Source organism: Lynx rufus, unplaced genomic scaffold, assembly GCF_022079265.1.
Source record: "Lynx rufus isolate CCGP_SWC_20201006 ecotype Redwood Valley unplaced genomic scaffold, mLynRuf1.p SCAF_23, whole genome shotgun sequence".
Lineage (NCBI taxonomy): Eukaryota > Metazoa > Chordata > Mammalia > Carnivora > Felidae > Lynx > Lynx rufus.
This window is the reverse complement of record NW_025814838.1, coordinates 16,878,391-16,893,372: the sequence shown is the minus strand read 5'-3', so window position 1 is coordinate 16,893,372 and position 14,982 is coordinate 16,878,391. Positions and strand designations below refer to the sequence as shown.

Sequence of the window (14,982 nt, the reverse complement as noted above, 5' to 3'; positions counted from 1 at the left end):
AATGTAGGCTTAGGACTGACACATTTCTTCCTTTCAGAACATTTCATTTCTGAATGCACGGTTTGCCGTGCGGTTACGTTTTACATCCTAGGAGGGTCAAAGCGACTTGGTTGCTGGGGCGTCCAAATGGCCATCGATCACCACGCCCTATGGGTGGATGGCATCAAAGCTGCCATTCTGTGTATTAGTGACGTCTGTGTGCGTGTCACAGTCATCCACGCACAGGATGTCCCTGTGTTCCATACTGTGGTCACTGTGCGGGCTGACGCTTACACGTTCTACAGCACTTACTTCTTGCGTTTTCACCATCTCCAAGGTCTCTGGATATGGAAACCCAGCTACGAGCCTCGAGAGATGAGGTTGGAGAGAACTCACGGTGAAGACCCAATTTCATGGACCCCACACGAGTGATCTGTTGGCCCCTGGCCTCTGTATCCAGTACTGACCAATCAGAGATGCGTGCTACTAAGGGCTAAATACTGTTATTCTAAGGAGTGGTTCTTAAATCTTACTGCGTTTTAGATATCCCAGAGAGGATGTGAAAAAATGCCCCATGGGGTAAGAATCAGGTATCTGTATTTTCCACACGTTCTCCAAGAGAGTCTGACGGACACAGTGTGCCACGAAAGCACTTTGTAAGGAAAGTAACTATTAAGAGCAATAGAGCAGGAGCCTCTAATCATTTTTATATTCCACCACCTGGAGTTCAGAAGCTGCTCAGTTATTGTTTGTGAATGAGTGTCTAGAGGCGGACTGAATGAATGAATGAACAACTGGGTTAATAAATCAGGGGGCTTTGTCAATGGCACCCGGTCTTGCTAACTTGATTATAAAGTTCATGATTTATAGAGTAGCCTAGCTCAGCCCAAACTGTGATTTCTGCCTTTGAAGTCTCAATTTGATTAAAACACGTTTAGCAAGGAACAATAACCTTCTGAAATGCCGGGGATTATGCAGCTCCGAGGAGCTCTGTGGGGAACAAGCAATTCCGGCAACCAGGACGGGTCTTTGTGAACCTGGAGAGGCCTCTCTGCAAGCCTGTATCGGGGCCAAACATCTGACTCCTCTTAATTACACTCTGTCCTTGCTCCATTCCTTCTCGTCTCTGGCTTCTGGGTCCTGAGTTTTCCCCAAACTGCCAGGGTTGAATGATCTCAAAAATTAGGCTGAGCCTGTCCCCATGGTGCCGGGGCCTGGGGCATGGACAAGTCTCCTTCTCCGTGGAAAAATGGGGAAAAAAGCCTAGGTCGCTTGCTCGCCTACCCTCAACCTCTGTTGCCAAGTTATTCTGCCCAGTGTCATCTGCAGGGAACCGATGCTGTGCCTTCAGTGAAAGAGGAATGAACGCTGAATATGGATTCTGGCCAATCTGCATTTAAATCACAGCTGTGACCCTTTCCAGATGGGAAACCTGCTGTAGAGATGTCGACGACAGTTGGGAGTAGACAAAAGGAGAAGCAGTACTGCAACATGGTTAAAGCCAAGGCCCTGTGGCCCGTTTGCCTACATTCCGATCCCAGATCTGCCACTTAGGAGCTTGTACATATTCCTTGACCTGCCTGTGACTCAGTTTCCTCATCTGCAAACAGGCGTTAATGATCATAACTCATGCCATTTAGCCATTGTGAGGACTGGGTAAAATTAATACCTAGACAGACTGAGATTATTCTGTGACCCATAGGGCTCCCTCCCTAAGCGTCATCTCTTACTATAAACATCTGTAACACCAGTGATCATGGTGGCTGTTGACCCACGGAAGCATTTAGAGAAGTGGAAACTGTCTCTTCCCCTGAAACGGGGCTCTCAGATCCTCGGCACCTCCTCTCCTCCAAATCCTCCCTGCTCACCCACCCCAGCCTTATTCTGGCATTTATCTCTTTAAACCGGTTGAAGCTGCTGGTTGCACTAGGGTGTTGCTGAGTCATCTGAGGACACGGGGACCTATGTCACGAAGAACTGCGGGCAGGGAGGCCAGCGGGAGACAGATTAGAGGGCTCCGAGGCAGGAGTGAGTCAGCCCGTGGTCCGCGCCTCGCTCCCGCGTGGAGCCGGTCGAGATGGGGCGGCCGTGGGCTCTCAGACTTTTCCAGGTTCCACCGCACCGAGGCTAATTGCTCAGCGGAACAAATGCAGCTCGCGCTGGAGATGCCCGGGCTGAGTCCTGCCTCCCTCTGGCCTGCTCTCCGTGGCTCCTCTGTCTCCTCCTCCCTCCCCTTCCTTCCTGTCTCCTTCCCGTTTGACTCTCTTCTTTATAATTCCTCCCTGCTCTGATTTCTGGCTTCCCTTCCTCCCTCTTTTCCCACCCTCACCTCCCCCTTCCCTTAGGAGAACTGGAAAACCTCCAGGCTTAAGTCTTCTCTGCCCTCTCGTCTTTCTCCAGACAGCCTAAGACCAGGAGCCATCACACTTTTTCTATGAAGGGCCAGACAGTAAATATTTGGAGCTTGGCAGTCTGTGCAGTTGCTCTTGTGGCATCTCGACTCTGCCGCTGCAGGGTGAAAGCAGCCACGGGCAGTATCTGAGTGAATGGAGAGGGCTGTGTTCCAATAAAACTTTATTTTTAAAAACAGGCAGCGGCTGGATTACACGCCACGGCCATAGTTGGCCGAACCCGGGGGAAGATACTATTTCTCCTGTTTACTTCCTTGATGCAGAGACCACAACTGGTTAACAACTGATGATCCATTTAGGTGCTAAAAGCTAGGAAATGTTTAATTTTGCCAGTTATGTCCATCCCAGAAATTCGAGTTAAAAAGACGAGCGCACGACAGATATCTGACTACAAGAGCACACAGATTCAACAAGGCAAGAATTTGCCTCCATCTTATAGTGAATGAGGGGGTCAGAGGCTTGGGGAGATTTTCAGACTGGACAGTGATTGAGTGATTACTTTTTGCGACTCCCTCCCTAGAGAGGCACCTAATGTCCTTCCTAAAGAAAATGGCATCCCCTTCATCAGAAGAGATATTTGATGAAGTCAGCCCTGTAAAAGTGTGCCTGTAGTGTTTTCTTTAAAACAATGTTTGTTTATTTTGAGAGAGTGTGAGTGGGGGAGGGACAGAGAGAGAGAGAGAGGGAGAGACAACCCTAAGCAGGCTCTGCATTGTCAGCGCAGAGCCCAACACGGGGCTTGATCTCACAAACTGTGAGATCATGACCTGAGCCAAAACCAAGGCTCAGACAGTCAACAGACTGAACCACCCAGGTGCCCCCGCCTGTAGCGCTGGCAAATCTACGCGTTCGTTTGTCCATGCACCAGTGAGTTCTGTGTCAGCAGCAAGCTCAGTCGTGGGTCCTAAGGGAGACAAAGGGGCAGCAAGAATGGACACGATAGCGTCTGCCCTCCAGGGACTGAGAACGCAGTGCCCCTTAGTGGCACAAGGAAGTGGGAGGTCCGCAGTGAGCAGGCATGTAATACGTGCCAAGCACTAGATTAGTTTGTGTTTGCTTTCACGTAAGCCCCGAACAGCTCCAATAGAGAGGTAAGGAAACTGGAACGCCGAGAAGTTAATTTGCCCAGGATCACACAGCAAGGGAGTTGGGGAACCTTCCACCTTTCCCCTTCACGCGTGATGCTCTGCCGAAGGCCATAAGAACGCCGTGAGTGCGGCGCTAAAGGGGGTCACGGTTTATGAACGCTATCTAGTGGAGAGCTGTGGTCTTTAAGGAGACCTTAAAGGAGGACACATGGGCTGAAGGGTCAGACACCCAATCAGCAAACGGGTTCAGGAGCAGACTGGAAGAAGGAACTCCATTTTTAAAGGGGGTTTCATGCAAGAGTCCGTGCTTATCTGAAAAAACTTCGGTAGAATTTGAGACACTGCAGAAAGTTGAATAAGGAAAATGTTTAGGGGTCCCTCAGTGATCTCCTCAACCAGCACTGCCCACACATTCCTAAGTCAGACTAAGAAGACAGGCCAGGCCACCCAAGCTGGGGGGTGTCCAGCTCTCCCCAAGACTCGGACGTGAGCGCAAAGATATTAAGCTGGGAAGTTGGACTAGGGCGGGGAGGAGGAGATTAACGACCCATCCAGTGGCTCAGAGCAATTTATGAGAATCCTAATTAGATACACAAAGAGCTTCTGCAATCACAAAACCACTCTCTACTCTGGCTGGCAGCATGGGGTCCCTTCCCACCCAAACCCACCCTGCCTTCTTCACTGAAAGAGAGGCCAACAGATAAAAGAATTGGGAGCACTGACGGACCCACTCAGAAGTAGGGAGTGGGCTTCCCCACCAACTCCCTCCAGCACTCCCCAGTCCAAGGTCTGTGAGCACTGTTCTCCTGGAGTGGTGCTTTCCAAAGCTTTAGAGAGGCTATCGTAGCAAGACATCTTACTGACACAAGAGCAGAGTGTGCGGACCCTTCTAATCTCACATCAATCTGGATGAGTCTTTAAAACAATTGCTTGTGGGGGCACCCGAGTGGCTCAGTCAGTGAAGCGTCCGACTTCAGCTCAGGTCATGATCTCACGGTTCGTGAGTTAGAGCCCCGCATCGGGTTCTGTGCTGACAGCCCAGAGCCTGAAGCCTCCTTCAGATTCTGTCTCCCTCTCTCTCTGCCCCTCCTCACTCATGCTTGGTCTCCCTCTCTCTCTCTCAAAGATAAATAAACATTAAAAAGCAATTTTTTTTTTTTTTTTTTTTTTTTAAATTTTTTTTTTAACGTTTATTTATTTTTGGGACAGAGAGAGACAGAGCATGAACGGGGGAGGGGCAGAGAGAGAAGGAGACACAGAATCGGAAACAGGCTCCAGGCTCTGAGCCATCAGCCCAGAGCCTGACGCGGGGCTCGAACTCACAGACCGCGAGATCGTGACCTGGCTGAAGTCGGACGCTTAACCGACTGCGCCACCCAGGCGCCCCTAAAAAGCAATTTAAAACGACTGCTTACAAAGTTGCAGTTACAAAGGGGCAAAGGGCCCCCAACGTACCTGTCCAAGTGAAACGATATATATGGTATCTTTCAAATATATCACATATGATATCTGTCATATGTGCTCAGATAGGATATAACTGGGGTCACTAGTTTTAAACTGAGAGAGTCCCAACAAAATGGGTTGAGTTAATCACCCTATTAATGCAATATTAACACAGGGGCTGTATGTGTCATACCTCTCAAATATTTCATATGATATCCATCATATAGATGTAGATATGATATAAGTGCAGTGGAATATAGCATATAGCTTATAAAGATGTACAATATACATACATATATTTGGTTTTATTTGTTCGGTGAACTCGGACGAGATACCAGGGACAAGTAATGTATTTCTGGGTTTAAAAATAAACCAACAACCATGAAAACTGAGCAGAGTACAAAGAGGAAGATTAAATGTGTCTCTGTGCTAGAGCATATTATTTATAGCTAAGGTGATCTGGCCACTAGCAACCGAGGATTTGCCCCTGGAGCATGGCCCCTGAGCAAGACGATCAGAACCGGAGTTACACGAACCATAAAAAAATCCATACAGGGTGTTGTCCATAGACCAGCAGCAGCTTGTTAGAAATGCAGAATCTGACCCGTGCGCTTGCTTCCCCCATCCCCCGACTGACCCACCGAACCAGAATCTGCACTTTAACAAGATCCCCAGGTGATTCCTGTTTACGTCAAAGTCTGAAAGCTCTGCCTTGGCTCTCTTAACCCAACAGAGCCTCATTTTCCTGCTCTGCAAAATGGGGATAAGATCTGCCCCAGAGTAATGTGTGAAGGGCTGCTAAGAATATTTGTGAGGTACCTGGCCCTGTGCTGGGCCACTGACAACAGGCTCCAACAACAACTGTTTTCCTTCCTCTTCCCAACATCACTGGCTGCTGAACAGTATTATCATACAGTCTTGTTCTCCTCAATATCTACTTGCTGGCCTCTATACGCCCACAGGGCTTTAACCTCTATGATCTTCCATCCATCTCTTCAAATCCCAGGATCACATTTTTAAAAAGTACAAAATCCGGAAGATTGATGGGACCTAACATCTCTCATTCAACCTCTCCTGTGAAGCCAGAAATGCCGTTTTTTAGGTCCCAGACTTACTTACTCTTTATTTCTCACTCAAGTGTCACCTTTTAGGTGCCAGGGAGATACCAGATACTCAACAGATATTTGCCACTTGCTGGATGAATTAATGAATGAGGCTCTATGAACTCAGGCCGTTCTATTTTTTGTCTAAATCTTACTATACCTATTCTTTATGACTTACTCTGCCTTTTCATTCTTCCATTAAAAAACTCAAGTGTATCCCATATTTCCTCTGGACTCCTCTCTCACCTATCCAAGATACCTAAGAATATATAGCCACATATATGTATATGTTACTTCATATTTATGAATTATTATAATAAGCTTGCATCTTGAGATTAGATATTTTAAGTTTGTACACTGCCAACCAACTGGACTGTAAGTTCCCTGAAGGAGAGAAGAAAAAGACCGTGACATTCCCCTCTAGGAAAGTGTGTTTCCCAGTAAATGTTGGATACTGATGATCAATGCTGAAAAGTACTCATGAGTGTTGTTACTAAAGTACTGAGAAGCAAAGATCCCCGTGGGGCACTCCACTATTTCAGAAAGGATACAGCAATTAGACAGGAAAAGGAAGGTGAGCTCTTATTGGGATTCTGTGTACCTCTTAAGGGAAATCAGCAGTCCATCTCCTAGGGAAATGCCTGGCAGGCTTCACGTAAGAGGCTCCCCCAATAACTAAATGCTCCACTCAAAGGTTGTATTTACACAGCTCATTAGGAGAATTTTTTATACTTTTGACACACATTAGACTCGTAATCGTCCACCAAAGCTACTCTATAACAAGAGATAAACACTCCATTCTAGAGGATGAATAATAATTAGGTACTGCTTAGCACTGTGCTCTTTACAGGTCTAATTTTAGAGCATAATTAATCCTGCTGAAGCTGCATAAGATAAGTGAAATATTTATGCAGTTGTGTTAATTCATGTATTTACTCCTAGAGAGACATTCAGAATTGGACGTGCCTTTGCGAGAAGATTATCTTAAGACACCCCCTGGAGCAACGTCATTTTCTCTCTAATGTCTTTGCTTCCAGATGGCCTCTAGAGATGAAGCCGAGAAGACACGTGTCCCAATCCTGACGGTCTGACCAGGAAAGCAATGATTGAGGACAGAAAATATGTGTAAGAATCTAGATGCTCTGCTACTACCAGAAACACACTTTTGACCTATCTGGATGCCTGTATTTTGTATTTTTTATTTGCCACAAAGAGCGCATTTTATGTTCAGCACCATAAAGGTTGTTTCCATGATACTATTAACCACCAATACAATACTAAATAGGCTATACTGAATATTGGAGTTGTGGATGGACAACAATGAGGAGGAGGTGGAGACTGGTAATGATGAGGATGGTGGTGACGATGATCATGCTGGTGATAAAATGGTGATGATGATGATGATGGTGGTGATGGTGATAAGGGACAGTGATGATGGTGATGGGGATGGTCGTGATGGGGATGGTGGTGATGATGGTGATGGGGATGGTGGTGATAAGGACAGTGATGATGGTGATGGGGATGGCGGAGATGGTGGTGATGATGATGGTGGTGATGATGGTGGTGATAAGGACAGTGATGATGGGGATGGTGGTGATGATGGTGATGGGAATGGTGGTGATGGGGATGGTGGTGATAAGGACAGTGATGATGGTGATGGGGATGGTGGTGATGATGGTGATGGGAATGGTGGTGATGGGGATGGTGGTGATAAGGACAGTGATGATGGTGTTGGTGATGATGATATAATGATAATGATGGTGATGACGATAATGGCGATGGTCCTGATAATGATGATGGAGATGATGATGGTAATAGCTAGCATTTATTGAACCACTTCTATTTCCAGGTGCTGGGCCTAGCTAAGCTCTTTACAGGTCTCCTTTCATTTCATCCACATGCCAGCCTTATCAAGGAAATATTTCTGCAAGCATTCATTCACAGATGAGTAAACTGAGGCTAAGGAAGATCACCCCCTTCATAGAAGTATTTGTCAGTGGGGCAGAAGATTTCAGTTCAGAGGTATACTAGATTACTTCTTCCTGAAGGGTCTATAAATCTCATGGATACAATTATCCAACTTTGATAGACATCGTTGGGAATTAAATGAAACAGGAATGTGACATCATCGATCCCCTTCCAGATTAAGGCCCCTGACGTAGAAGCTCTACCACTTTCCATTTCCCCCTCTGTGAAATGGGCATAAGCAACACTGAACGTCATAAAGTTATCATGGATATTAAAGAACACAGGTAATGTATGCAGTCTGGCAGCTGGCTCCCAACTCTCCACCCCTCTCTGTGTCCACACCCCTGGTCATATAACTCCAAACTCCTCCCATAAAAGGCAGAGTGTACCTCTGATCCCTTTACTTTGGGCTTGGCAATCTGACTTGCTTTAGACAGAAGGGTGTTAGCAGATGTGAACACGGCCAACCGGAGACTTGAACAGCACATGTCCAGTTAGATGTCCTTCTCTGTGCCTGTGACATAGCCGAGAAAAGAGCTTCTGCCAGGCAGCCTGCTGCCCTTTTGGCCTGAGACCCAGAATAAACATACGCAGAGCAGAGACCACACATTTGGTCCACGGACGCACAGCGGGGGCCAGAGCCACCAAGGCCACCACAGCCTGACACAGAGCCCCTCCACTGAACCTGTACTCCCACAGGCAAAACAAATGCTTACCGGAATATGCCTCTAAGATTTCACAGCCAGAGCTGACCGACACAGCCACAAATCACGATTACACAACAGAGAACACAGATCGTGATCAGAAGAAGGTGCAAATGCCCCACAGGGAATTCACAGGATCAGACGTTCTTATTTGGGAGTTAAATATAAAACACATTTAGATGTTTGATGGTACTTTGAGAGTCAAGGGCTTAATTCTGGGAGCAGAGAAGAGGGTGCATTGAATGATGCACCTTGTTCAGATCCACACCACGCTGTGTACTAACCTCTGCCCATTTCAATATTCTATCTGACTGCAGTGTTGACAGATCTGCCTCTCCCAGCTGCAGAGGCACAGCATCCTGTGTAACCATCTCTGAATAGGGCCTCCAGCCGTCCTTGAGTACAGCTTCTGCCCGGGGCCCGAACTTCTGTACCCCGCTCACACCCACTCAAGTCTTCAGGCGTCACTGGCCATGAGGCTCACTTTGCTTTTCCCTTCTCAGTGTTGGCAATTCAAAGGGACACCCACATGCCATTGGAGCCAGGATGGGATCCTAAAACCCATGGCGTGGAACTCTCGTGTGCTGAGGTCACCGACCAGGGAGTACGGAAGGCCAGACTGAAGGAAATGTTGGCTGGAGACACAGTCGGCCCAATTACCTACACCGGTCCGTACATGCCAAAGTCCCATTGGACTGTGAGACCCACAGGGGTGGGATCTATCTTTTGGTCTGTTGAGCAAGAGGCAGACTTTATTCCTTTCTACAGACTGCTTCTCCTTCACCCCTCCACGGGATAATAACAGGAGCTGTTTGTGTTAGAACAACATAACCCCACCCCTCAGGCACTCCTGATGGGCCCAGGAAAAAGAGGTTGATTCAAAATGCATCAGGAATCCTTCCTCTGCAATGTGAAATTTAGAATTTAGAGAACAGAGCTTAGGACTAGAGCCGAGTTCATGAAGAGTCATGATTTCTCTGGCCCAGCACTACTAACATTTGGGGTCAGGTGATTCTGTGTTTTGAGATGTGGAGGGCTGTCCTGGATGCCGTAAGATGTATGCCAGTACCCTGGCCTCTACCCACTAGAATCCAGGAGCAAACAGCCTCCCAATCATGACAAAGATGTCTCCAGACATAGCCCAATACCCACTGGGGGCCCAAACTGTCCCCAGTGAGACCTGGTGCTCTAGGACAGATCTACGAATTCCTGCTAATAAGACTCCAGGATCGCTCTGGTTCCTGTTTTCTTTTCTCTAAACCTGTTTGCTCAACCCTTCCCTCAATTCACTGAGATAGACACTTCTGCATCCTTAAAATAAATCCCCTTTGACAATTTCATTGTCTAAAACTGGTTTCTGTTACAAGCAACTTAAAAAACGTGGTGTCGTGTGAGAGGCCCCTGACCAAGAGTGAGCGAGCTCACCCTACCAAGGTCTACTGGAAAGCCAATCAGAAAACAGAGCACAAGGGTGTCACGTCCCCCAAAAGTTAGGGGGTCACCCAAGGTCTTACCATCACCCACAAACTGGAGCAGGGCCAGGTCAATCTGCCTCTTCCAAGGGGAGCCCTTCTGGAGAGCAATTCCGTAGCCAGTGGTGGCGAAGATGTACCCGCTCCCGATGGTCACCAGCTTGCAGCCTTCATCCCTCCCAGCCTTGTAATTCAAGACCGCAGCATCATAGATGAAAGCGTCCAGTTTCCTGCAATGATAAAAAACCAGGGGGTCATGGGGATGGCGGGGTACCATTTCGGGGGCCAGCTCCTGGGGCCTGAGGCAGCACCTCACACTGTCTTTCACACCACACGGGGTGACTCATGGCCACTTCGTCCCCTCGTCATAAAAGGATCTATTTTTAATGAGGAGATAAAAGCCAGAAGCTTTTCTCTCCAAGTTACAAGAGGCAGCTAAATAAAGACATAAAGAATCCTTATGCCTAAGTGAGTAAACAGTTGAGTTTGCTGGTTTGTTAAGCACTTAGCACTCCCAACAGTGGAGAACAGCGGCCTATTTAGAAAGGTTTGCATCAGACCAAAATAAACCATTAAGGTGCAGGAGAATTTGGTGGAGGGTGCAGGAAGGGAGAGCGAGTACATAGGAATGATGTCTTTTCCTCCCAGAGGAAACATGTTTACTGTCTATGTATATTACAGAAATTATTACATGGTAATTTTTAGAAACCTCAATAATATAGAAAGTATCAAAAATACAATTAAAATTTTAATTGCCCATAATTCCATAATTCAGAAGCAGAGGTTAACACACTGGTGAATAGCCTTACAAATTTCTCAGGCAGGTATACACATGTATGCTTGCACACACACCCACACCTTTAAAAAAAATCTTTTTAATTTTTAAAAATGTTTTATTATTTATTTTTGAGAGAGAGAGAGAGAGAGCAAGCGTGAGTCGGGGAGGGGCAGAGACAGAGGGAGACACAGATTCCTAAACAGGCTCCAGGCTCTGAGCTGTCAGCACCAGGGCCTGACACAGCACCTGAACTCACGAACCGCGAGATCATGACCTGAGCCAAAGTCAGAGGCTTAACGAACTAAGCCACGCAGGTGCCCCCATACCCACGTGTTTTAAAACAGGGGTTGGCAAACTTCTTCTGTAAAGACAAGATAATCGATTAAGCTTTGTGGGCCACACAATCTCTATCACAACCTCTCAACTCTGTTGCTGTAGCATGTTTTGGGCTGGTCCCCCCACCCCCAACAAATTCCTATGTTGAAGCCCTAACCCCCGGCATGTCAGAATCTGACCTCGTTTGGACATAAGGTCATTGCAGATGTGATTCGTTAGCCTAAGGTCACATGGGGGAAGTGTGGGCCCCCAAACCACTATAAAAAAAAAGGGGAAATTTGACCACAGACACACAGGCAAGGAGACCACCACCATGGGGAGGCTGGAGTTCACACTGCCACAAGCCAAGAAGCTACCAGAAGCTGAGAGAGAGGCCCTGGAACAGATACTACCCTTGTGCCCTCAGAGCCAGCACAGCCCTGCGGACCCCTTGGTCTCAGATTCCAGCCCCACAACAGTGAGACCGAAAAATTCCTATTGTGTAAGCCTCTCGGTTTCTAGTACTTTGTTCTTGCAGACCTAGGAAGTGAGTACACAACACAAAAGCGGCCCTAAATAATGCAGAAGTGAATGAACTCAGCTCTGTTCCAATAAAAGGTTATTTATAAACACAGATTGGCCCGTGGGCCACAGTATGTCCTTGTTTCAACCTGCAAATTATCATTATTCCATACAAACCACTTCCCAAGTTGCCTTCTTTGCTTGTTGCCATGTCAATAACATAGCACATTTTTTTCCCTTTGTGGATGTATTTATTTTTATTAAGGTCGAATGAAGTGCCACATAAATTTGTACCCATTCTACATCCTGGAAATCACCACACAGATTAAGGCATCAAACGTTATCATCTCAGAAGTCCTGCATGACCCTTCCCAGCCCACGCCCCCAAAAGGCAAGCATCAAATCGTCCCTCGATACCATGGCTGTACCTCTTTCATTACCCAGGTCACTTTCAGTGGGTATGAGTACTGTTCGCAATTTTTAAAAACATTTAACAAGGCTGAAGTGGTCGCCCTTGTACATGGGGATGGATGGCTCAAAACTAGGTAGGGATGGGATGGGATGTCCTCAAGTAGATAGAAAAGCTAAATCGGAGATTACTCGACGTCCTGGTACGTTCTCAACTTTACTGCCTTTCTTTATTTAACAAGAACACATAAAACAATGAAGCAAAGAAAAATAAAAGTGGCAGGGAAAGGAGGTAAAATGTTGCATTCTTTCAGAGACAGCTGCTGAAGGCCTCCCGATGGGAATAAAACTATTTGGAAGGTTTACAGCGGCATGCTTCATTTTAATTTTTCGTTTCTGTAATGGTTAGAGGTGGAGCAAGACTGCAAGGCTCATCTCACCAACACAAAGACTCTAAAGTCTTTCTCCCAAGGCTGCAGAACTGAGGGTTTGGGATTATAGTCAGAGAGTATTAAAAGGGGATGAGATCATCCAAGTGGAAGGGGAAGGAAACTAAGCATTGTTAATGGTGATGGTAAACCAGAGCTGATGAACCAAGAGGAAACAGCCTTCTGGACAGCCAGCAATGCAGAGAGCTGTGGAAATAGGAGATGGAGAGTCAAAAACAATTTGTACATAAAGGCGGGGGAGCGTGTGACAGGAGCAGTGGATGGGCAGGTAGAGGGGCTTGGGATTCTCTAGTAGACTCGGAGACGGTGGGACCTCAGGAAACTCACTTCCTTCTTTTGGATTGCCAGTTCCTCATCTGTGAGTTGGTCACTGGGGTGCTGCTGAGATACTCATCTAGCTGTGGCATTCTGATTCCACAAGCCAAGAGTCATCTTCTGTGACTATCAGTAGGGAAACTGAGGCTCTTGATGACATGTGTATCCTGAGGACTTGGGGCCATGGATGGTATCTGTCTTCTTCACGAAACTTATGTGCTTGCAACGTCAATACCTTAACATATTAAAGTTGCCATGGAGATGCTGGGAACGTGGGTTTTGCTGAGACTTCCTAAGCCTCATCCCACTCTCTAAATTCTCAAAAAGACATAAAACAAAAAACAAAAATACACACATACACGCATACAGGGGCATTCAAATGTTAAGACCATCTGTATGTGTGAGGTGAAATCTCTCCCTATCCTGGTAAGCCACCACACATTGAAGCGTTTCTGGGATAGAAATCCCAGTGCGGTTTTAACCGGTTTTTACTGGAAATCCCAGTGTGGTTTTAACTGCACCTGGCAACCATCGAGAGCTATCCAACAGCAGCTTAAATCACCATTTTATGGACAGGCACAGATTTTTGCAAATCATTACCATTATCTCATGACAAAATATTCTTCAGCTGAGCACAAAACGACCAGATGAGCAGAGCAGAAAGAAAAAAGGAAGTTTTCTCAGGAAACAAAGTTTGCAAAAGTAAGATGCTGTTAAGGCAGAGGGAGTACAATCGCAAAAGACCCGAGTGAATGAAGCAGTTCTACACACTGGTGTGTCTGGTGTGGGCTGGTGGCCAGGAAGGGCCACAGAGAGGCCTGGTGCGGGTCTCAGGCCCGCATCAGAACCAAAAGGAGGACAGTGCAGGAAGGAAACTGCAGGGCCCTGTGATGTTGGTTTTCTCTCCCTCATCAGTGATTCTAGAGAGCTGAGGTCTAAATGCAATGGTCACAGACACCTGCTTCGCTGCTCCGTGCTTTCCGCAATCCTGGGGCTTGCACAGCAATCCCCCCCACCCCCCATAGATAGCTGGTCCTCACAGCGCTTTGCAAAAGAGGAGGGAGATACACAATTGGTATTGTTCTTTTCCTATGTGGTCTATGAGCAGAGCGGGTCCCATGGGGCTAAGGCAAACAGAAGCCCGTCTATATTACCAAGTCTCTGTGACAGTCCTGCCCAGTAGAGCTTCTGAAACAAACGCTCCACGTCTACTCTGTCTGATGTGGCTATCACGCATTTGAAGTGCAGTTCGTGCAAGTGGGGAACTGAGTTTTTAGTCTTATTTCCTCGCATTAATTTAGATTCTGTCGTTAAGTGTTCACTCACGGCCGGTTGCTCCTTGAGTGGACGGCATAGCTCCAGGTGGGCAGGGGAAGGCCGTGGGGAGCGGGTTCCCTCCTTGCTCTGACCCAAAGAGGTATACCTGCTCTCTTTTCAATTGAGAGAAAAATGTTCCTATTTTTTAAAAGAAGAAATTGAGATGTGCTGACATCCTCAAGAGTGGGCTCTGTGCTCAAAGACTCGCAGCCAGGGGCCTGTGTTTCCGAGCCCCAGTCTTCTCTCTGCAAAGCGGGATGGACAATCTCTGCCCTTGGGGGGCTTTGGGAACAAGGTGAGGTTACGTGAGTAAAATGTGTGCACCGTGTCTGGCACAAAACAAATGCTCGAAACACACCAATGCGTTCAATCGAATTCAGATTTTATGGCATTTTCCACGACGTTCTGTGCACTGCCTGTGACCAATCCAGTCCCGGGTACTTGACACGCATCGTCTCATCCCACTGAGTCCTGCTATCAGGGCACGGGTGGATGTGTGGCTGCCATCCCCATCGCCAGGTGAGGAAACGGAGGCAGCGGAGGGCCACGTGACTCACACCGTCTGGTGTCACCACAGTGTCTGGCCTTCCACACAGTCTGACGCCAGAGGCCACAGACACAACCACTGTGGCCACGACGTTCTGTGACACTTGCAGGGTAGACCAAGGCAAGTCTGTATTTTGCTCATGAAATTCAGACCGGCGGGCACA

At 47.2% G+C, this 14,982-nt stretch overlaps 1 protein-coding gene across 1 annotated transcript in view; it reads right to left on the bottom strand.

The window, feature by feature from the left end:
* Positions 1 to 14,982, bottom strand: part of GRIN2A (glutamate ionotropic receptor NMDA type subunit 2A) — a 367,443-nt gene that overhangs the window by 20,921 nt on the left and 331,540 nt on the right. The window contains exon 11 of the mRNA XM_047087732.1: positions 10,211 to 10,398. Within this exon, the coding sequence (XP_046943688.1) occupies positions 10,211 to 10,398 (188 nt within the window). The remainder of the gene's footprint in view (positions 1 to 10,210; positions 10,399 to 14,982) is intronic.